This window comes from Cetorhinus maximus, chromosome 17 (assembly GCF_964194155.1).
Source record: "Cetorhinus maximus chromosome 17, sCetMax3.hap1.1, whole genome shotgun sequence".
In the NCBI taxonomy this organism is placed as follows: Eukaryota; Metazoa; Chordata; class Chondrichthyes; order Lamniformes; family Cetorhinidae; genus Cetorhinus; species Cetorhinus maximus.
The window spans coordinates 85,430,017-85,453,916 of record NC_135895.1 but is presented as its reverse complement, the minus strand read 5'-3'; the positions used below and the strand labels follow the sequence as shown (position 1 = coordinate 85,453,916).

Genomic DNA, 23,900 nt, shown 5'->3' with positions numbered 1-23,900 from the left:
AAGGGCGTTTGAGGGACACATCATTAAACCCGGGTGTTGTGGGGGGAGTGGCTGCAGTCATCTTGCCTTTCGGGGCCATGTCTTGTGTGCGGCAGTCCTGTGCTGGAAGCACCGAGAGGTGTGCGCACGGCTGCAATTTAAATATGGCACCTGGCGTGAGTGAGTGGCGAGGTGACGGGCATGGCGGGCGAATCGGAGAGCGCCCGCCAGCAAAACAGCATATTTCCCAGGAATGCATGATGAGGCGGGATTGGGATGAATTGGCATGAAAAGCAGCCATTGCGGCCGGCGGGTAAACATTCTTCCTCCCGCCCGCTACCACACGTAGTGCAAATCTGGGACGATTCCGCCCAATATTTCTTACCTCTGTGGCCTCTGCACTGTAAATCTTTCTTTTCTCTATCCCTATGAGATATCCTCATTTGAGTGTGCGCCAATAAACTAATCCTTTGAGATCATCCTATCTCGAGTTTGCTGTGGGGCCATTAATAGAAAAGTGGACCATACCAAAACTGAGGGGTTTGGAAGTATGGCACCTTTTATAGAGGGGGAAGCAAATCATAAACACCTTTCTGTTTATGGATGTGTGATGAGAGGAGAAATTAGTGTGGTTTAAATTAACCCCCCTCCTGTCCGTAATGATTGGACTCTAACTTTCTTGGTTCTGATATTGGTCTGTGTGTGTGTGTCGTCACATCTTCATTATTTTTTCTCAGGTTTAGTAGCTAATAAACTGACTCTTTCTTTGACTCAATAAAACCTGGTTTAATTAGCTCCTTATTAACAAATAAATACATTTGGATTGGAAAATTTATTTACAGGGAAAATAAATTTTAAAGCCTTTGTTGCAACCAATTGAGGGGGCTGAAGAGGAGGGGAGTCAACTCACTCCTCCTCACCCAGTTCATAACAACTGGTGGTTCTGATGGGTGAATGGGTGTTATTGTGGGTTAGGATTCAGGCAACAGAGTTTAGGATAAGCTTCAGTGTACGGGAGGTAGAGGATTTGAGGCTGAGCAGGAAAACGTTGTGATACTCGAATCTGGAGATGCTAAAGACAAGGAGAGTTTAGATCTGATGAGACTCCATGGAAACATTCAAGTCTAGGGGACAATATGAAGGGGGCCGCAGGACTGACTTATGAAGAAATAAACTGGGGAGAAGCCCTCATCCAATTACTTAGAACAGTAAATATTACAGAAGCGTTCAATCTACTTTAAGTGGATTAGTGACAGTGTTATAATGAGGCACAAACTTTAAGCTGATGAAAGAAAAATTTAGGGCTGGTAATAGGAAGCTCCATGCACATAAAGTGATAACTATATAGAATGGGCTTCTCTGTCAAGTAATGCAGGGTATATTTCCAAGTCCATTTTACTTTTATATGCTTTTATCCTGAATTAAGAGAAAGCTTTGGCACGTTTACCCCTGCATCTTTTGATTCCTTTGGACCCAGTGGAAGAGCCCACTTAGGAAATGGGTATACAGAAGGCTGAGTTCCTTTCTCTAAATCAGCATCCACTCATTGGCCTAGTAGGATAGTGCAGCATAATCTGCAACTTGGAAAAGAAAATCACAATTGTCCAGGAAGTTGCCACGCTATCTTAGTGAATCATGCATGGTACAAGGTAAGAATGCTGATGCACTGAACCAAGTACAGTGCCTGTTCAGAAAGCCATTGTGCAAGCTCAGGTGTATGGGCAGCCTGCAGCAAAAAAGTGGATCTGCAGTGCTACTGGTTGGATTGTAAGATTACGCTCATCTGTGTGGGACTGGTGTGTTGGGACTTAATATTTAAAAATTGCAGAGGGCCCTCAGAAACAGCTTCAAGTCATGACTGGGGCAATAGAGGCAAATTGTTGATCAGTTAGGAAGGACCAAATGGCTTAGCTGATCCATAGCTACCTTGTACCCACCGAAGTGGCCAAATTCAATCCATAATGTTCAGATCCAGCAAATATATTTGGTTTTAAGATTCAAATATTGTAAACAAAAATGAAGAGCGGTGTGATTGTCTATTTTAATTTATGAATTAATCAACATTTCTAACTCTGCAGCTATAATATCCAACAAACTGCTTGCATCATGGATTGTTTTCTTCTCTCTCTCATTTAGACTGAAGAATTTTGTGACTGGTATCCCACAGCAGCTGCCCGATGGAATGGTTGTATCAGCTCTGCCCAGTGAAAGCCAGTGTCAGGAAGAGCTGACTGAACCTGTACCTGATCCAGACTACCTCACAGGTCAGGCTGAACCTGTACTTTCTGCTTTATGATTATACATATTTGCTTATGGAACCAGGTTCTTTTCCTAGTTTGCTCCATTTGCTTGTCAACGCTGGTCAAATTAGTACTGCTTAGCCACAGAATGAATGAACAAACTAGACAAGAAACCAATGTGACTGCAGTGTAGACATTAGTTTGTTATTTAGTCAGCTGAACATTTCTTTAAAGCCCCATGTTCTGCTCACCTCATAGGTTCAGTTAGTATTGGCCATTTAGATGTGATACCATTCCATTCTAATATTAAATGGCTTCCATTTTAGGGTTTGCAAAGTTCATTCAAGCCAGAAATGTTATTGAAATTTGGGGAATGTATCTATAACGAACACAGGAGCAGGAATTGGCTATATCCAGCACCTTGAGCTTGTTTTGCCAATCATTAAGGTTATGGCTCTTCTGTATCTGTATTCTGTTTAGTTACCGTGGATCTGTAACCCTTAAAACCCTTACCTAACAAAAATCTATCCATCTCAGTTTTAAAATTTTCAATTGACCCACAACCTCAACAGTTTTTTTTTAGGGGAGAAAGTTTGAAATTTCCACTACCCTTTATATGAAGAAGTGCTTCCTAACATCACTGCTGATTAGTTATAACATTTTACCCATATTTTCTGGACATCCACACCAGAGGAAGTAGTTTCTAACTACTTTATCAAATAAGTATAACATAAGTGCAGACTACTTTTCACTTCCACACAGTTCTCCCCCGACACAGGTGGAAACTGGTTCTCAAATATGTGCCCTAACCTTTCCCCAATTAGTAATAAGGGGTTAAAATAAGGGGTCACCCATTTAAAACAGAGATGAGGTGAATTTTTGTTCACTCACAGGGTCGTGAGTCTTTGGAACTCCCTCCCTGAAAAGGTGATGGAAGCAGAGTCTTTGAATATTTTTAAAGCAGAGGTGGATAGGTTCTTGGTAAGCAAGGGGGTGATAGGTTATCGGGGGTAGGTGGGATGCAGGTTTCAGGTTACTATCAGGTCAGCCACGATCTTATTAAATGGCAGAGCAGGCTCGAGGGGCCAAATGCCCCTACTCCTACTCCTTATTTGTATGTTTGTATAAGCTGCTCTTAATCACAACTACGGCATGCACACAATTGTCACAGCATTTGCAAGATTAGCCCTATACATTCTATGATTATCTGTAGCGAATTCCATTTGATCTCATTTGAAATAATAATCTGGTATTAATTTTGTCTATCATCCCTGTTTTTGCAGTGTTTGTAGGGTTATTGCATGGAGCATATGCTTATTCAGCAAAGCACTGGTTACTCACTGTGTACTGTACAGCATTTTTGTTTGTTGAGAAGGGGAAGTTTAGATAAACTTACTTAGATAAGCAGATAGATAAGCAGACTTAGATAACAGAAAAAGATCCATATATCCAATGCTGACATAAAGATTGGTGGTATAACAAGTAGTGTAATGAAAGCGTAAAATTACAAAGAGGCATTGATAGGTTAAGCCAGTGGGTTTAGATAGGTGCGAGGGTATCTGTTTTGACCCGAAAAATTTGAATGTTATTTTAATGGTGAAAATTGGAGGTCCAAAGAAACTTCGGAGTTCACCTCTGGAAATCACTACAATGTAGTTGTCAGGTCTAAAACCTAATCAAAACGGATAGTGGAATGTTAACCTTTATAACTAGAGAGCAAGAATATAAAGGAGGAAGTTTTGCTACTGCTGTGTAAATCCCTGGTTGGAACACATCTGGATACTGTTTATGGGTATTACACCTTAGAAAGGGTGTTTTAGGCCATGGAAGGAGGGCAGTGCAGATTCACCAGCATTTTACTTGGGGAAGAATTTTACAGTCAGCTAACGGGGGCTCGTGTAAAATGATGCACGGTGATGTCGGGCGGGCATCCCGACGTCACCACGCGTCGTTTAGATTTTCAGTTCAGCTGCCCGCCCGCAGGACTGTCAAAGGCCTATTAAGGCCTGTTAAAAACTAAATAAAACAGTTAAATGAGCTGCCCGTCCAACCTTAAGGTTGGTGGGCAGGTGAAGAGCCCAGGCGGTATGAGGTTTCATGAAGTTTTTATAAATTAAATAAAGTTTTCCATTAATGTTCCTTGACATGTGCCAGCTCATGTGGCACTGTCACATGAGGGGACATGTCTTATAATAATTTCTTTTTTGTTGTTAGCTTTGAAAAACTTTAACTCAGGGAGATTTCTGCGCTCCCACGCGCATGCGTGAAAGAGTGCAGGTCCTGACTCAGGGAATCCCCCCTGCCTGCACAGGAAGAGCCCAGCACCTTGCGGGTGTGCATCACACTGGGCGGGCCTTAATTAGCCCGCCCACGTAAAATGGTGGCGCGGACTCGAGCGCGGGCGCCGATCGGGTTCGCACCCACTCCCGCCCGCCCCCGCCCAGCCCCCTCCCCCGATGGGGGGAAAATTCTGCCCCTGGACACGAAGGGTTAGAGTTTGAGGAGAGCTTACTCAAACTGAACATATATTCTCTGAAATAAAAAAGGTTGAGGGATGATTTAGTTGAAGCATTCAGGATTTTGTAAGAAATTGATAGGTTGGTTGGAGAGAATTATTTTCTGCTGTTGAGGTAATCTGGGACAAAGCGTCATAAGACTAAAATCAGAACAAACCCATGAAGGGGAGAAGTTAGAAATTTGCCTTCTCACAAAGCAGTAGGTACCAGCTCAATTAATAATTTTAAACCTGGCGCTGATAGTTTTTAATAACACTACATTGGCAGCCTTCTGTCACGTGGGGCAATGGTTTGTGCGTGGTGGTCTGCATTGCCTGGTGTGGCTCAGGAAACCCACCCTGGCATGACGGTCTCTGCGGCAATTGCTGCAGAGGAAGGCAGTGGGCTGAGAAGGTGCACGATTGACTGGCCTTTTTTTCTGACTCTCTTCTCAGCCAGCTGAGCTTTTGGTCTCTGCTTGCCTCTTCCGATGCCTTTCCAAGCATTACTCAGTATGCAGTGTATGCAGTTTTATGTTCACTCAACAAGTTAATAAGTTTCCCACTGTGCAGTTGGTTTCTTGTTTATTCAGGGAGATAAGGATTACACACTGTGATCATGTATTGATTTTTAATCAGAGAACAAAAGTCAATAGGGCTGGTTTGTTTTGGTTCGTAGATCTATTACCAGTACTTGTGAGTTTTATCTCTCAGGTCCCAGTGGGGTTCAGATAAATGATCCTGAACTCAATGATACTGTGATGATATACACAATAGCAGTTACAGGACATTCAAATGTGTGAGTGTTTTATTTTGTCTGACATAAACCTGGAGCTAACAGCTAGTGAACTAACATAGAATTTTCCACAACCGCTTATGCGTGCATTTGGAGACACTTTGAAGAAGCATCAATCCTAAGCTGTTATTTCCCGCTACTTGTACACAGACATCAGGCAGCCTCACTGACTTCACAGAGCAGCCGCACTGCTTAACTCTTTCGAGTTATCAACAGTCACAGATTGCAACTCATTCGAGTACAATCACAGTTCTTGGTTTCCGGGAGGGGGATATGAACCCACAACCCTCTGATTCAAAGGCGAGGGTGCTATGAACTGAGCCACAGCTGACACCTCCAAATCACCAGGGAAACTCTTTCGAGTTACCAACAGTCACAGATTGCAACTCTTTCGAGTACAATCACAGTTCTTGGTTTCCGGGAGTGGGACATGCACCCACAACCCTCTGGTTCAAAGGCGAGGGTGCTATGAACTGAGCCACAGCTGACACCTGCCGCACTGCTTAATGTGCATGAAATGATCTTCAACAGAATCACTGAATGTAATGAGCACTTGATCCAACGTGATCCCCAGGCATCATCTCCATCAGCTGTGTTGGTAGAGGCTGTGTTTGGCCCCACTGCAATGCAATCCATACCATTGCAAACTTTCACTCTGATTTTCTTGTCCATGACAGAGAAAAGAAATAACTTGCATTTATATATCACCTTTCCCAACCTCAGGATGTCCCATGCACTTTACAGTACTTTTTGAAGCTGAAGCCACTGCTGATTCATTATGGGGCTTAACATATTGTGAGTAGCTCTCACAGGTTTTCTTTTGTTTTACATAAGGCCCTGATATTTAGGTTGAAGCTGTAGTGAATAATAGGAGCCCTCTTTCAGTGGTGCATGTGTAGAGTCTTCAGTCTTTCTCTGCATCTGGGACACTTTACCGCCCTAATCTCAGCTCTATTAATCTGCCTGTAATTTATTCAGGTAATAAAAAAAAGCCTAACCTTTCCTTATCTGTCCCCAAGCCTCCCAGTGGGCTTTTCAACTTCCCGTATCATATCCTTTGCAGCTGCTGTGTATTATATATGAGTACATGTGCCTTGTCTTGGTAGAAAAGGCAAGCTATTAATTTGACTCTGAACACATTTAGTATTAGAGGCATTTTATTACCTGCTGTTTGCACTGAAAGCTATGGAGTGAAAATAAGTTTCCCCAGTCTCCTATTCCTGCTGATCCTTTGAAAGGACCTCTTTGGTATATATGTAAATGTGCATAAATAATAGACAAAATACCTATTTCAAGTTCATGGAATTAGCTCGCAGTGAATGAGCCAATTGATCTGATCTGAAAGAGATTAGTGTTTTAGAGGATGTGGAAAATTTCTAGCTGCATGATCTGACTCCTTAGCCTGAAAAATAATAAGATGAGCCTTTCTTTTTTGGCTTGACTTTATTCAGATCTTTTAATTTCACTTACGCAAGGGACAGAATTCGCTCCTCCTGACTTTCTTTAAAAATGACACCTTAGAGACTATTGAGATGTGGGAGATAATATCTCTCTGACTCGTGGCAATTGATGTTCCCTGCTTTGATCTTGAGTGCAGACTGTTACTGTGGATCTTATTAATGCAGAGGAATTGTGTTTACCCTTTTGGTTTGGAACTAAACTAAATAACATTGATTGAAGGAATGAATATGTTGTCCTCCCAGAGGTAGATGTAGATACAATCAACAGTTGTTAGGACCAAGGCAGTGTTGTGCTCAGTGTCTAATCTAGTGTAATGTATACAATTTGGTAGGTATAACTCATGGCACAAGCTGCCTCTCTTGCATGCAATTTCCATAATCCAAGTAGTTTAGATAGTTTCTAGTTTGCATCTAGCTAGAGTTTTCCCTGGTTTCCTTTTAAAGATCAGTAGAGGCTGCAGAATTTAGATGACTAAATGAAAGAGTTAATTGTCTCTGCTCTATGAAGGAAAGCCGTTTAGGTTTTTGTACGTTGTTGCCCTTACATCGTGGTGAGACCTTCTTAACGACTAAAAGCTAGCTGACCTTTATCTCTAATCCCCCCTGTCAGTTCTTTAGGTGTGCAAGAAGAGATGTGCCAATCAGTAGTAAGCCTGGGTGAGTGATGACCCAGAAGACAAACCCTTCACCAGGTCAAAGCTTATAAAGTATAAAAAATGACCACCAGCTTCAAGAAAAAGAGCGGACAATTCCAAAGTAGTTTCCAGTTTAAGGCCACAATGTACTAATGACTTGTCAAAGTTTAAAGCTGCTCTGCACCCAACATAATACCATCATTTCAAATACAGAAGATTATGGCAAGAATTACGGAGGATCCCACCACCCCCCCACCACACCATGATTTTATTAGAGAAACTGCAAGCTTTTGGATCTGTATCAATTCTTCCGGCTACTAATATAAAAACAGAAAATGCTGGAAATGCTCAGCAGGTCTGGCAGCATCTGTGCAGAGAGGAACACAGTTAATGTTTCAGGGTTCTGGTGCAAGGTCACAGGTTTGAAACATTAATTCGTCTTAATGAGCTTGATAAGGTAGATGCTGGGAGGATATTTCTCCTGGCTGGAGAGTCCAGAACACAGGGTCACAGCCTCAGAATTTTAGACCGAGATGAGGAGAAATTTCTTTGCCCAAAGGCTTAGTATTCCGCTACCTCAGAGATCTGTGAGCGATCGGTCGCTGAGTATGTCAAGACAAAGGTCACTAGTTTCTTGGACACCAAGGGAACTTAGGGTATAGTGCAGGAAGGTGGAGATGAAATCGAGGATCAGCCATGATCGAAAGGCTGAATGATCCGTTCCTAGTTCTATGTTTATGTTTTTACGATACCAGGGATTAAAGGATTAAATTATGAGGAGAGGTTGCCAAGATTTTACCATATAAACAAAAACCGCTGGAAACACTCAGCAGATCTGGCAGCGTCTGTGGTGGGAGGGAAAAAAAAGGTGTTAGCGTTTCAGGTCGACGGCTAACCATCGGCCGAGACTTCCTTCATTTCATGCTTTTATTTTCCCATCCTCCAGGCCTTTCTGGCTTGTTTGTTTCCCCGAATTTATGCAGACAAAGTTCTCCCAACCACAACCCAGCTCCAAGTGGAATCTCCTCGCTGTAAAACTGTACTCGGCGCCGCACACGACATCAAACTCAGCTTCTACTTTCTCCTACTGCATGTGATCGATTATCATTATATCCTGGAGGCAGGAATTCATGATCTTGCAAGAACTCCCACCCCACGGGGCTGAATTTTGTGTTGGGGACAAGGTGCCGGCCAGCTTGGCTGGCTCACCGCATGACCATTTAACCGCTGACAGGCCATTAATTGGTTTGAGGTGGGCCTTCCAACCACCTCCCACCCCTCCATTGGGGAGAAAGCCCTGCCTCAGAGAGCTGCCGGCCAGTCAAGTGGCTGGCATCTTTCTTGTCCCTGCAGTGCATTGGAGCCATGGCCACTGTTAGGACTGCAGCATCATCACGGCAGTGGGGAGAGGAAATCCGGGGGTGGGGGTGAGCAGGGAGGGTTGGGCAGGGTGGGGGCTGCAAGCAGAATTACCTTTGGGGGCCTCCAGTGGTCATAGGGGGCTTGAAAAGGAGGCACCCCATCTCTTGCCAGGCATCAGTTCACCAGGTTTCACTTGGCAACCTGGATGCTTGGTGCCAGCCTCCCCTGCCCGCTGATAAAATTGCAGCGGGTGTGGGCTAGAGCTGATATGTGGTGCTCAGTTTTATGCCCCCACCTCACCTGCCAAATAGCCACTGGGGAATGGTAAAAATCTGGCCAGGGTGTGCAAGACTGCTCAACTCTTTCATTCACTTCCAGGAAATAGGATTCAGAAACAGCACATCAGGGCCACACTGAGGACCAAAGCACGGGGCCATACTGAGGACCAGAGCCTGGGACCATACCTAAGGACAGAGCCTGGGATCATAGATAGGGACAGAGCTTGGGGCTGTACCTAGGGACAGAACCTTGGGTCACACTGAGGGCCAGAGCCTGGGGCCAGACTGAGGACCAGAGCCTGGGGCTACACTGAGGGCCAGAGCCTGAGGCCACATTGAGGGCCAGAGCCTGAGGCCACATTGAGGGCCAGAGCCTGAGGCGGCACTGAGGGCCAGAGCCTGGGGCTTCACTGACCAAACTTGGACACTGATTGAAAATGCCCATTAGCCACAATATTTGGCAGTTGGACTGCAGCAGAATAATGTTTAATGAATATTCTGGAAAGTTATTTGATTATCTTTATGCCTTGTAGAGTATACATGCTAAACATTCCCTCAGGATATTAAATGGAAAGGTTTGAATCCATGACAGAGCATGGTCTGTGGAAGGACTGGGCTTGTTGGGCCAAATAGGCTCCACATTAAATTCTTTATTTTATGACTCAGCCGAATCCATCTAGGCAAGGAAGCAGGAGTTTATGGAATCCATGCAGCTCCTTTCCGTGGTGCAGAAGCAGCTGGAAAGCCAGCATAATGTTTGCAGGCTAATTAAACAGTTCTGCAGGTGGAGTATATTACTTCACTCAGATGAATAGATTGGTAAATTTGACGCACCAACTTCCCATAGGTTTCCCCCAAAAAAGGCCTGTTCATTGACCGTCGTCAGAAGACTTGGTCATTCGGTTCTGAGCCAAACAATGGGAAAACTGAGATACAAAAAAGATAAAATGGAACCTGTACACCACAAACCTCAGAGTCTGCATGCAATAGCAAAATAACCCACGGGTGAAATTACAAGACATCCATCAAAATAGTTACTTTCAGCTCGCCAACAATCTCATTTGCACATTGCAAACAGTAGATTATACAAGACAATTTACTGACAAGAGCTATTTTATAATAAGTTTACTTGCACTCTGGAGACAGCACATGCACAGCAGTGTGTGATTGGGTTGGTGCCAACTTGCAGACAGCCACTTTAAAGGGTGTGATGCTGGTCCCGTTGCAGCTCGTGGTAACTTTATGAAGACTGGTTAGCAATTTACACATCTGATTTCTCATGATTCTGTATATCGATGTGTTGAATGCTTCCAGGTCATTCTACATCAATAGGTAATGTGGAAATGCCACCCTATTACTTTCTGTAGTCTCACAGTGGGGGAGCTTTCATGAGGCAGTCTAGCAGAAGCTCTGTAGTGACCTTGACACTCGATATTCCTGACTGAGGAAAGCATGATTCTATCATGTGGAATTAAGAAGGAACCATTCGTAAGTACCCTTTGAAAGAACTGAAACTTCACCAGGCAAAAGCAAAAGAAATTTGAGATGTAAACATAGATATAAATTGACAAAAAATAGTTCTGGCTAATGTCAGAAAAGGTTTAGAATTTTTGCTGATTACAGTTTTAAAACGATACGGAACAAATTCTGCTCATATAAGTGAATAAGCCATTTGCGTATGGCCTTGTCCTGATAGGGAGAGGGAACTAAAACATTAATGTAAACTACAGCATGAAAAATATCTCCATAATTTGAAGTGTGTGGATATAAACTGGTGAAGGAAGAATGTCATTGATGGGGAGAGATGTGGCATAATTTTCCCCTTTTTCTCACCTCTCAGCTGACTTCAACAAGGGGCAGAATCTTCTGGCTGGCATGTGGGTGGCGGAGCCCGCACGCCAGCGCTTGAAATGTCGCGCGCTGACATCGCGCGAGCGTCCCGATGTCAGCACGCGGCATCGCGATATTTCGGTCGGCGGGCGGGCTAGGCAGCGGGACGCGCGCCCGCCATTAATTAAAGGCCTTGTTAAGGCCCTTAACTCTGCAATGGGCCAGGACTTTCAGGGGCCCGTGTGAACTTTGGGTCGGCGCACGGGCCCGACGGGCAGGTGAGTAAGTGATTTTTTTACAAACCTTATCCAGTGGCGGGATGAGGTTTGATAATGGTTTTAAAAACGTTTAATAAAGTTTTTGTTTATTTCATTAACATGTCGTGTGACATTTTCACATGAGGGGGACATGTTAATGAATTTTTTATTGTTCTGTTTTTTATGTTTGCCAGCCTTTCAGCAATCTCCTTGAGGCAGCACTTTGTCTCAGGGAGCAGTGCGCTCTTTCACGAGCATGCACATTGGGGAATCCCTCCTCCCGCCCGCACAGGAAGTGCACAGCGCTTCCCGTCGGGTGACACGCTGGGCGGGCCTTCATTGACCCGCCCACTCAAAATGGCGGCAGGGCCCGTGTTGGTGGCGGCGATCAGCTGCCCGCCTGCCGCCAAGCCGGGGGGGCCCGCCCGCCCATCAAGGGCAAAATTCTGCCCAAGATGTATTTTGGAGAAGGAGTGTTTTAATTCCTTGACTGCCGTGACTTTAAATAACAGACACGAGCAGGCTTTTGTGTAAGTTTAGGTCAAAAGGAAGGATAAACGCTTATTTTCTACAACACCTGAAATGTAAAAACAACAAAACACTCACTCCGCAAACACACATAGACACTCACACACAATATGATTTCTAAAGATATAATATGCATTTAGGCTACTAACAGAGTAAAATGAAGTAGGTCATTTGTTTACACAGTCCTTAAGATGGTGGTTGAAACACTGCAGGTCTGAAGGATTCTCTCTTGTTTCACCAGAGACAATGGAAGTTGGAGGTTTCTGGCTGTTTCAGATGAAACTGTGGCTGAGCTCCTATAGTGAAGAAATATAGCTTTGTAGGTAAAACAAATAAGTCCTTATTCTCTGCCTCAAGTGACTTTTGAGACAGGTTCCTTTGTGCTGGATGAGATATGGCTTCTCTCTAGTCTCCGTAGCCCAGACTGACCCACTGGGCTGCCCTTATGGATTAATAAGGTATTTGCTCTCTCTTCAGCCAGTTTCAGTCATGTGATGTCAGTATCACTGTATTTTATTGTTCACACAATGGGGTGAAACCAATGTAATTGATACATAGGTCCAACATTGCACATTCCGTCTCCATCATCATCATCCTTGACTATCACTCATCCAGATAACCTATGCTGAGACGTAAGAAAATAAGAAATAGGAGCAGGAATAGGCCATTCGGCCCCTTGAGCCTGCTCTGCCATTCAATAAGATCATGGCTGATCTGATTGTGGCCTTAACACCATTTTCCTGCCTGTCTCCCATTACCCTTGATTCCCTTGTTGATCAAAAATCTGCCTAACTCAGTCTTGAATATACTCAATGACCCAGCCTCCACTGTTCTCTGTGGAAGAAAATGTCAAAGGTTAAAGACCCTCTGAGAGAAGGGATTCTTCCTCATCTTTTAAATGGGAGACCCCTTGTTTTTAAACTGTGCCCCCTAGTTCTATCTACCCCCATGGGGGAAACATTACCTCAGCATCTACCCTGTCAAGCCCCCTCAGAATCTTATATGTTTCAATAAGGTCACCTCTCACTCTTCTAAATCCCAGTGAGTATAGGCCCAACCTGCTCAATCTTTCTTCACTGGAAAACCCTTTCATCTCAGGGATCAGCCTAGTGAACCTTCTCTATTCTGCTTCCAATGCAAGTTTGCCCCTCCTTAAGTAAAGGGACCAATACTACAACCCAATACTCGAGGTGTCGTCTCACCTTTCTAAGAACAATATATTACAAAATTTTTCTCTACAGATTGGACTGCCTGTCCAAGATGAACTGTCTGTATGAGGCAGATATGCTCTAGGAAGCAAGTTGTACAAACTTCAGTGTAGTTGAAGTAATGGAAATTCATGTTAAGGTTAACAGAAATCCTGTCTGAATCAAAAATCAGAGTTCAGGATTAGCTGAACAAAGTGTGGAAGAGCTGTAAGAGGATCAATTACTTTTTTAATATAACTTTGCAATGACTAACAGCCTAAATTTGCTAAAATGCAAATATATAAGTAGCTTGTGGCAATGCCTATCTTTCTGGTTTACACATCTCTCTTAAATAAGTGTCAGTTTGGAATAGCAACAGCCTATGCATGCAACAGTCACGTACTTTTGTCCATCTCAGTAATAAGCTGGGAAAGACATAATGACTTCAGGAATGGTACGGAGCTGTTTTAATGTGACTGATTCCATTTAAACTCATGAATCTCTGAAACTCTGTATTGGTAAACACTGTAGTGTTACCCGGAACGATGACTTCCGGTCGGCCAAGTATACTAAAACATTGATAGTCGTGCTCGATGTCAGCGATCTGAATTTATACACATCCATCCATTTAGAATACACATCTATGATCAATAAAAACATGGTAGCTAAGAATGGCCCCACATAATCAATATGCAGTCTAACCCAGGGTCGAACAGGCCACTTCCACGGATGCTGTGGAGCTGAAACAGGCAATTTCTGTAGTTGCTGACAATGGAGACAGTGCTTGACCATGCTTTCAATGTCATTGTCAATGCCTGGCCACCAGACATAGCTTCGTACAAGCATTTTCATCTTTGATATGCCTGGTGAAGCTCTGTCGAGAGTGGTTCTCTTCCTTGTGACTCTTGATTTCCACCACAAGATTACATCTTGACAACTTAACTCTGTTTCTCGGGCATGGAATGGTCTCATCTCTTCTGACACTGGTAAATTTGACCAACCTTGCAATACAAGGTCTCGGAGTTTCGACAAAATTGGATCTCTGTTCGTCCAATTTCTAACTTGCTTCGCACACACAGGTGAAGAATCCAAGAAATTCAGTACTAGCACAACTTTTTGTAGAACAGGAGCATGTACAATGCTATCTGGGTAACAGGAGATGACCGAGTGCGTCAGCATTTGCAACATGCAAGTCAGGATAAAGGTGTACTAATATGCAGATAATATTAAATCCCAATGTTGAATTCTTGCTGATGCTATTGGCGGAATGGCCTTTTCCTCACTGAATAAACCCATTAATGGTTTATGGTCTGACGCAATGGTGAAATGTCATCAATGTAGGTACTGGCAGAATTCCTTCACTCTGAATACCACCGATCGACCTTCCTTTCCTAGCTGGGAATAACCCTTCTCAGCTGTGGAGAGGGTTCTGGAGATATTGTCAATTGGCCTTTCTGATCTGATTTCTGTCTTTTCTTTTTCTGTTTGCCACTGAGTTTTGTCTTGTCCTTCATTTTGATTTCACAGTTAGCAAAATTTCTCTCTGGTGAAATCTTAACTTGGCTCAGTTCGGTAGTTGAGCTACCCATGGCCTCATTATCCACTCGCATCTTGGAACGCTCCACGACTTTTCCTTCTAATGCCTCTTTTGTTTCCTTCAGCTTATTCTTCAGCTCTTCAGTCTCTTCCTTGTTTCTCTTGGCTTCCTCCTGGAATTTTGAACATAGTTGAGTCTTCTCTGCCAACTGTTTCTTCAGTTTGTTCAGAGTGACACTAAACTCATTTCGTTTCTCTTCATGATTTTCCAGAGGAACCAACTCTGATCTGAGGGATACTTACAGCCTGTGAAGGTCCTTCAATTCTCCTAACTCATCCCAAAATACACTGTCGTATTTCCTGAGCAGTTCAGGAACTCCTCCTGTTCTCAAGTGAAATATTTCAGACCAGTCAAGCTTGGTTTTTTGTAACCAGTCTGGGCCCAGAAGACTGGGCTGTCAGTTGCCTATAGGACACAGGTGGTGAAGCCCTGTACCGAATGGATTCTCCAGTGTATGTCTTCAATTGAGTTGTTGTTTGCTCCAGATTCAGTGGTTGGGTACCTTCATTAAGGTATTTGAAGTGTGCTCTCCCACCACTGTGGTTAAGGCTCCCATATCTACCTCCATTATTAGTGGCTTCCCATTAACTTGTATTGTGACAGTGATAGGTTTGGTTTTACAGCAGTGACATTGTACAGGCAATAAATGTTGGTATCGGCAGCTTCAGGTTCTGTTATATTATTCAATTCAATCATATTGGTTTGCTGCCTTACGGGCTGTTTCAATTTCGCCCTGCATTGCTTTATTATGAGACCTATCTTACGGCAGTAATGGCATTCAGCCTCCTTGAATCTGCAGGTGTACAGTGCATGGTGACCCCCACATCTATAACAGATTAACCTTGGAGTCGCTGCTGAAATGTATCTACTAGACCTTTTTATTTTTCTAACAGCGGACATTGCCTCTCGCTTTGCTGCTGTGTCTCTGGTTTTTGTGCCATGCCTGACAGTAGGTTCCAGCCCTGCACGAAGAACAGCACCATGTTGTACGTGTTGTAAAGCCTGCGAGTCTCTCGCAGCACTTTCCAAGGCGAGGGATATTTCCATGCGTGCTTCAAGTCGACGTTGACATTTGCCAGTAGACGGTGCTGAATGGCGTCGTTGTGAACTCCACAAACTAATCGGCGCCGCAGCATTTTTTAAAAAATTGATTCACAGGATGTGGGCTTCGCTGGCTGGACCAGCATTTATTGCCCATCCCTAGTTGCCCTTGAGAAGGTGGTGGTGAGCTGCCTTCTCGAACCGCTGCAGTCCATGTGGTGTAGGTACACCACATACAGTGAGTGTCTCGCCGAAGTCACAGTGTTCAGTCAGCTGCTTCAGCTTCACCACATAGGTTGTGATGGACTCTCCCAGGGCCCTAACTCTGGAATTAAACTTAAACCTCTGCATTATTATGGATGGCGTTGGCTGGAAATGCATCTTCACAAGGTCTACTAATTCATTAAATCACTTAGAATTGGGCACGTTTGGGGCCATCAGACTGCGAATGAGATTGTATGTCTTACTGCCACATACACTCAAAAGGATTGCTTTCTGCTTCTCCTCCATGGTCATTTTGTTTGCTATGAAATGAAAACCAAAGCACTCTACATACTGGCTCCAGCCTTCCATAATGGCAATGTAAGGATCAATTCTGCTGAAGAGTGGCATGACTGGTGAGTAGTCTTTTCTTTTTTCTAAAGAATTGATGCATTCACTTTCACAAGGGCAAGGTGCAGCATCGGAGCTATTTTTCACTCATCGCCAAATATAATGACTTGACGCACTGGACAGGTTTCAACAAGAAACAGATAACTTTATTATAGAGAGCTTTTCAGATGCTGCATGCTTGAACCAGGTCCTCGACAAGAAAGTCCGACCACCCCGCTCCCCCCCACCCACCTTCCCCACACCCCCGGATTACCCACGCTTAGGGCTCATTGGTCGGAGCCTCCAAGAACAATCACATGACCCCTGATAGGCAGGAGGAAAGGCTATACTTTCAATTACTACAGACCATTGAGGCACAAAACGGGTGTGACGTCTTTCCATGACATTCAGACACTCCGGCCCCTCCGCAGTGAGCCAGCCAAAAGTCCAGAGCACAGGGCCCTGGTTTTGTAATCGTCACCAACCTCCTTTACATATATTCCCAAATAACTTCCTACACAAAGTAACATAAAAGGAATAACTGCCATGCTGTACTGTCAAGGTGTGTTTCGGAGAATGGAGAGTTTTTTTTTCAGGCTGACAGTACTGAGGAAGTGCTCTCTCAGGCACATTTAAAAGGTCCCATGGCACTGTTCGAAGACAAGTAGGGCAGTTCTCTGTGTCTACAACGATCCTGTAACTAACAGTTTAAACAGATTATCTGCATGTTATCTCATCACTGTTTGTGGGATTTGTCCACAAATTGCCTGCCAAATTACTGGAGTGATTACACTCCTGAACAATAAAAAGGACTTCATTATCTACAAAGTGCCTTGAGCCACTTGGAGGCCATGAAAGGCACTCTATAAATACAGTTTATTTTTCCCTTCTTTAAACTGAGACAGATTCAAACTCATTGAAATAATCTCAGCAAGAGTCATTACACATTTAAACCCATAGAAATAGCAATAACTGGAGTTATGGACAGTGTGAACCATTATACTTCGTCTAGAACAAAATAACAGCCACCAGAAATAAAAGTGCAGCACCGTACATAATTAAACTGCGATGTTGTGAAGCTAGGAAGATTGCCTGGCGTTGCAGGGGATTATTGTGTGGTACATCCAAATCCTTTTAAGCTGCGACTATTTCTGCAACCCACTGGATGTGTGAATCAGGCCATCAACATAAAAACAAAGCAATAAACAGAAGCTGCTTTGTATTAATTCTTTCCTGCTTTCACCATTACAATGAAGACAAATGAACAAAAGTGGTTTAGACAAGAGTTTATTTAAGCCTCATGGTTAGTGATATTCATGCAGACTGATACCAGACCTACTTAGTGTCGCTCATTAAGCATGACTGTCAATAATTTGGTTTAAAAATAGAACCTATTTTGCTGTATGTTGCCTTTTAAAAAAAAAACAAGTTACTAAAGATTAGAAAACAAAATATGGTTGCTTTCATAACCTCGGGATTTTCCAATGAGCTCACAGCCAATGATTTAATTTTGAAGTAATGTCACTGCTCACAACCTGCATCCAGCAAGTTCCCACAGACAGCACTGAGATAATGACCAATTAGATTGTTTGTGAAAGCAAAATACTGAGGCTGCTGGAAGTCTGAAAAAAAAACCAGAAAGTGCTGGAAAAACACGGCAGGTCAGGCAGCGTCTGTGGAGAGAGAAACAGGGTTAACGGCCTGGACTTTCATTCACGAGGTGGATAAGGGGAGTCGGGAAAACTCCCAGCTCATCCTGCATGCCTCAGGTGAAAGTGCCTGCCTTCATTGATGGTGGCCGGCTGCGAGTCAGAGTCAGGCCAGCCGACACAGGAAGAAGTGCGGAGGCAGCCACAGGGGCTGCTGGATGCCAAGGCAGGATGTTTAAAAGGCCGGCCTCAGTGCCATGAGACTTTCTCGCAGTGGAAACAAAAACACAAAAGGCCAAACCTCTCACCCCATCTTCACCCTCCAAACCCTCCCCATGCCCCATCCATGCCACCTCATGCCTCTCACCAGCCTCCTGTGCCCCCTCATGTGCCTTATGCCAGGCCCTGCCTTTCCACTCACCCGCTCAGGCCCCTCATGCCCCAACGCCAGGATCTGGCATTTCCATGCCCGTTGACCCACTGTAAGCTTTCTAGACCCAATAAACACTACAGTGTAAAGTGGTGCATGTAAAAAAAACTTTGAAAAAATGTAATCCATTGATCACTTTACTTATATGGAAACAAGTCTGGATGGCAAGCTAATTAAAGTGTCAATCATTCCAAAAACTCCAAACCACAAACATTTAAAATCACTTGACTTAAGTCAACAAACATCGTGAAATTTACCATGGAGATCAAAGAGCCTGAACTGTCAATCAAACAACGATTCCTCTAGAGTGCAGGTGTTCTGTTATTTGAATAGATGTCTGGGCTCTCAGCCAAACATATATAATGAAACATATCAGCATTCCCTCAGTATTTCACCAACTGCCTCAGCTAAGTTTAGTGATTAAGTTGTGGAGTAGGGCTTGAACCCTTCTGACTCAGCAGTGAGAGGCTTGATACCCGAACATTTCAGCTCATCATAATTTACTTTGAACATTTCCTCAGTGTCACAAGAATCACAGAATCATTGGGCAGTGTTTTACATCTCGTGGCCGGGCATGCGCCCAACCCGATCGGGCGTAATATAGCACGAGAAGATGTCGGACGAGCGTCCCGATGTCATCCCGCATGCGCGCAATCTTCAGGTTAGCGGACGCGCGCGGGTGTCGGAGACGCAGCTGCCATCAATTTAAGAGGCCACTAAAAACCAAATTCAACCCAATTTAACATTGCCCGAGCAATTTTGCGCTTGTCACATGGGCAAAACAGACAGGTGGGCAGCCCACATTTTGCAAAACCTCATCCAAGGGCGGGATAAAAAGGGTCAGCAGCATTGTCAATGTGAGTAGTGAAGAGTTTATTAGATAGTTTGCTGTTCATTGCGTATTTGAACATGACAGCTTCATCTCTGTTCAGGGCTTAATTGTTAGCATTTCTAGGCTTCATTTCAGGATTCCTTGGTGTCTCCAAGGACCCCAGTGATTTCAGTAGAAAAGAGGGGCAGAAGGTAGAGAGGCCAGGTGTCCCAGTGCAGCTTCCAGGGTAGGGACCTGTGGGAGGACAGGCACAGGCACAAGGGGTGCAGGGCCATCAGGGAGTCCAAGGTGGAAGGGGCTGCAGAAGATGCCACTATCCTACTACCAGGGTTTACAGGCAGCAATGCAGCTACCTCAATATGTCCGAGGTGCAGCGCCAAAGGAGGCTCCGCCTCTCCAGGGAGACCGTGACCTCCATTTGTCAGATGATTGGGCCTGAGATCACCTCCAACTGTATGGGTGGAAACCCCATACCAGTGGCCCTGTAGGTCACAATGGCCCTCAACTTCTATGCTTCTAGCTCTTTCCAGGGGTCAGTGGGGGATCTGCGTGGTGTCTCCCAATCAGCTGTCCACAGTTGCATTAAGCTGGTGACTGAAGCTCTGTTCAGGCAGATAATGACATTTATTCATTACTGTATGGACGAGACCAGCCAGACAGAGCAAGCCAGACGCTTTGCAGCAATTGTTGGGTTCCCCTGCGTCCAGGGTGCAATCGACTGCACATATGTGGCCATCAAGGCGCCAGCGGGTCAGCCGGGTGCCTTCGTCAACAGGAAGGGATTCCACTCGATGAACATCCAGATAGTGTGTGACTACTGGACACAGATTCTGCAAGTTTGTGGGCAAGGTACACTGGCAGCTCCCATGACGCTTATATTCTCAGACGCTCCCAGGTGTCGAGACTCTTCAGTGCTCCAGCCCGACTGGATGGATCGCTTCTGGGTGACAAGGGCTATCCGTTGAAAAGATGGCATATGACGCCTCTCCACCACCCAAGAACAGAGACAGAGCAGCGATATAATAGGAGCCATGCCTCCACAAGAGTGGTGGTAGAGAGGGCCATAGGTCTTCCTAAGATGCACCTCCAATGCCTGGACCGTTCAGGGGGAGCACAACAATAGCCCACAGAGCAAGTGTCACTGATTGTGATTGCATGCTGCTCTCTCCGCAATCTGGCACTGGCAAGGGGCACTCACTGGAGGAAGAGGATCTTGACGCAGCTCCACAGGCCACAGAGGATGAATCTAGTAGTGAGTCAGAAGAGGAGCATGGTGAGGAGAACGCTGAGGGCATGGAGGCAGACCTCTGCATCCCTCAGGGAGGCATGGATACCAGGGATGCCTTGATCCAACGCTCCTTCAGCTAGACTGCCAAATATCAGCTTCCACTTCACGCCAGGGCTGCTGCCCCCATCCTGGATGTCTGAAATGACCCTTTCATTTGAACCCAAAGTCCACTCAGTGTCTGTGCAATAAAGTTTCGAGCCATCTACGTCCATCATTACATAATGGTGCACCACATTAAATTAAAAAGGTGAAGCATATTCAGGCCATTACGACAAAAGAAAATTTTATCTCATGTTGACAGTCTAAACAAATTAACAGAACCTTCTCTGGTCTTCAACCCAGACCTGTAAACATAAACAAAACATTGTACAACAGAAGATCACCCATGACCTTGTGCTCATGGTGCCTTAAACTTATGTTTGCGAGTGCTACATCTTGGTGCCACCACTCCCCCCTCGCTGGCACCAGCATTGAAGACAGTCCGCTGATTCTCCTATCTTGTTGGCCTTGATGACCTTGGTGGTTGTACCCTGGCCAGTGGAGCCTGTGCTGGCCCCGTCTGGGAGGAAGCGGCCAGTGCCACAGCTGGCAGCTCCCCAGTCTTCGCAGCCTCATCAGATGCCACGGTCACTGGCAGAGCGGCGGAGAAGCTGCTGCTGTCATCCAGAGCGCCCTGAGAGGAGCCTGAAGAGATGGCAAGCAGGTCATGCACCAATGTGAGGTTGCTCCGGTCCTCCCTATTCACTATTGATGGATGGACACTTAGCTGGGATACTGGATGCCTCATTCACACACACTGGCACTGACCACCTGAGGCCATTGCCTGTGTAAGGGCTTGCAGGTCCAAACGCAACACCAGGAATCCCTGATTCTGGTCCTGAAGCTGCCTCTCCATGAGAGTCGCCACTCTCTCAATGGAGGAGACAGTGCGCTCGGTCATGAGGGTCAAGGCAGTGCTCATGGTCCTGATGGACTCCTCTACAACAGAGACCATGGCATGCAAACCCTCATGGATCTCCGCCAGATCCTCCTGCACATCCCGCTGGACATCCAGTATCTGCTGCCTAATGGACCACTCCAGAGGCTCATTATCAGCCTTCAACTCAGCATCGTCCTGGTCTCCAGCAGTCCTCCAACTGCCGGTTCCCTGGGCACTCTCTGCCTCTGCCTGCTCCTCAAGCAAGTGTGAAGTGCCCTCACCGCTGTTCTCTGATATTCTAGCCAAAGATCTAACGCCCACAGAGGTGCTGGTATCTGCGCTGGTGCCTGGTTCAGAGAGCAATTGTGACGCAGGTTCATGTGAAGGCTGCTGGTCCTCTGGCGTCAGGGATGGTTCTTTGGGGTCCTGTGAACAAGTGCCTGCTGGTGAATCTAAGGGAAAACAACATGTCATTGGTTTGAGTCATCACACTGCCACTGTGCATGCCAGGCATCCTGGTGAGACAATGGAGATCTGCATCATGGTGCCATCGTCTTTCAATGATCAATGAGGAATCCAGTTTTGAGGCTCTCATCAATGATGGGACTACACAAGAATGTTTGCACCATCCAAAACTCACACCTCTGTGCACTGTTCTCTTACCTTCGTCTGACACCCTCGCCTCTACATGGTTGGTTGACTGAGGTGCGTGGCACCTCTCCAGCACCAAGGTGTTCTGCTTGAATCTGGATAGGATTAGGAGTTTTAGGGGTCCTCCGCCTGTCTGTGACATTTCAATGCTGTTATGGCTAGTCTTCTCCTGAAAGGACAGAGGAGCATTGATTAGCCCACTCTCTACCTACAACGCTATTGCAGCCTGGCCAGCCCCACTTGAGGAACACTTCGCAGGGCACATCCGAGTTGTGGCCCTCGAGCCGCAAGGCACTCAGTCCAAGCAGCCAGGGCTCACCCCCATGGCCAGCTCTGGTGGTATTGACAGTTGTCACTCAGACTCTAACGCCCCTGAGCTCCACAGCGGGGATGGCCAGACCTTAACACTTCACCACACTGATCCATTCCACCATAGTACTCTGAGGAATTTTGTTCAGGACTCCAACCATTCTTTGGGTGAAAAAATTTTCCTCACATCACATTTACTCCTTTTGCCAATTGTTTTAAATCTGTGCCCTCTAGTTCTTGATGCCCTCTTGAGTGGAAACAGTTTCTCGCTATTTGCCCTGTCCATACCACTCAGGATCTTGAATACCTCTATCAAGCCTCCTCTCAGCCTTCTATTCTCCAAAGAAAACAGTCCAAACCTCTCCAATCTATCCTCATAGCTGCAGTTCTTTATCCCTGGAATCATTCTTGTGAATCTCCTCTGTACTCTCTCCAACGCCTTCACATCCTCAAGAATGGCACTCAGAACTGGATGCAGTGCTCCAAATGAGGCCTAACTAGTGCCTTATACAAGTTTAACATGACCTCCTTACTCTTGTACTCAATGCCCCTATTAATAAAGCCTAAGACACTATGTGCTTTATTAACTGCTCTCCCAACATGCCCTGTCACTTTCAATGACTTATGTACATATACACCGAGGTCCCTCTGTTCCTGCACCTCCTTTAGAGTTTCTCCCTTTATTTTATACTGTCTCTCCATATTCTTCCTGCCAAAATAAGTGGCCAATGAAGCTCAGTGCAGAGAATTGTGAGGTGATTTATTTTGGCAGGAAGAATATGGAGAGACAGTATTAAATAAAGGGAGAAACTCTAAAGGAGGTGGATTGGGCAGACAAGTGGCCAATGAAGCTCAATGCAGAGAATTGTGAGGTGATTTGTCTGCCCAATCCACCAACATGTCTATGTCCTTTTGAAGTTCAAGACTATCCTCATCACTGTTGACAATGTTTCCAATCTTCATATCATCTGCAAATATTGAAATTATGCCCTGAGCACCACAATCTAGATTATTAATATATACCAGGAAGAGCAAGGACCCCTGGGGACTCCAGTACAAACCTTCTGCCAATCTATAAACATCCATTAACCATTATTTTGTTTCCTGTCACTCAGCCAATTTGTTATTCAAGTGCCTACTCTCTCTATTCTATGAGCTGGAATTTTGCTCACAAGCTTATTGTGTGGCACTGTATCAAGTGCCTTTTGAAAATCCATATATGCCACATCAACAGTGTTGCCCTTATCAACCTTCTCTGTTACCTCCTCAAAATACTCCAGCAAGTTAGTTAAACATAATTTTCCCTTGATGAATCCAAGCCGGCTTTTCTTAATTATCTTGCACTTGTCTGACTATTGATTTTGTCCTGAAATGTAGTTTCCAGAAATTTCCTGACTACTGAGGTAAAACTGACTGGTCTGTAGTTGCCAGCATTATCCCTGCACCCCTTTTCGAACAAGGGTGTAACATTCGCAATTCTCCAGTCCTCTGACATCAGCCCTGTGTCTAAGACTGGAAGATTATTGCTAGTGCCTCTGCAATTTCCA

The 23,900-nt window shown here is 45.0% G+C and overlaps 1 protein-coding gene across 1 annotated transcript in view; it reads left to right on the top strand.

Annotated features, from left to right (window-relative positions):
* The window catches only part of astn1 (astrotactin 1), a 2,710,576-nt gene that overhangs the window by 2,070,602 nt on the left and 616,074 nt on the right, over positions 1-23,900 (top strand). The window contains exon 14 of the mRNA XM_078561790.1: positions 2,116-2,243. Coding sequence (XP_078417916.1) covers positions 2,116-2,243 — 128 coding nt within the window. The remainder of the gene's footprint in view (positions 1-2,115; positions 2,244-23,900) is intronic.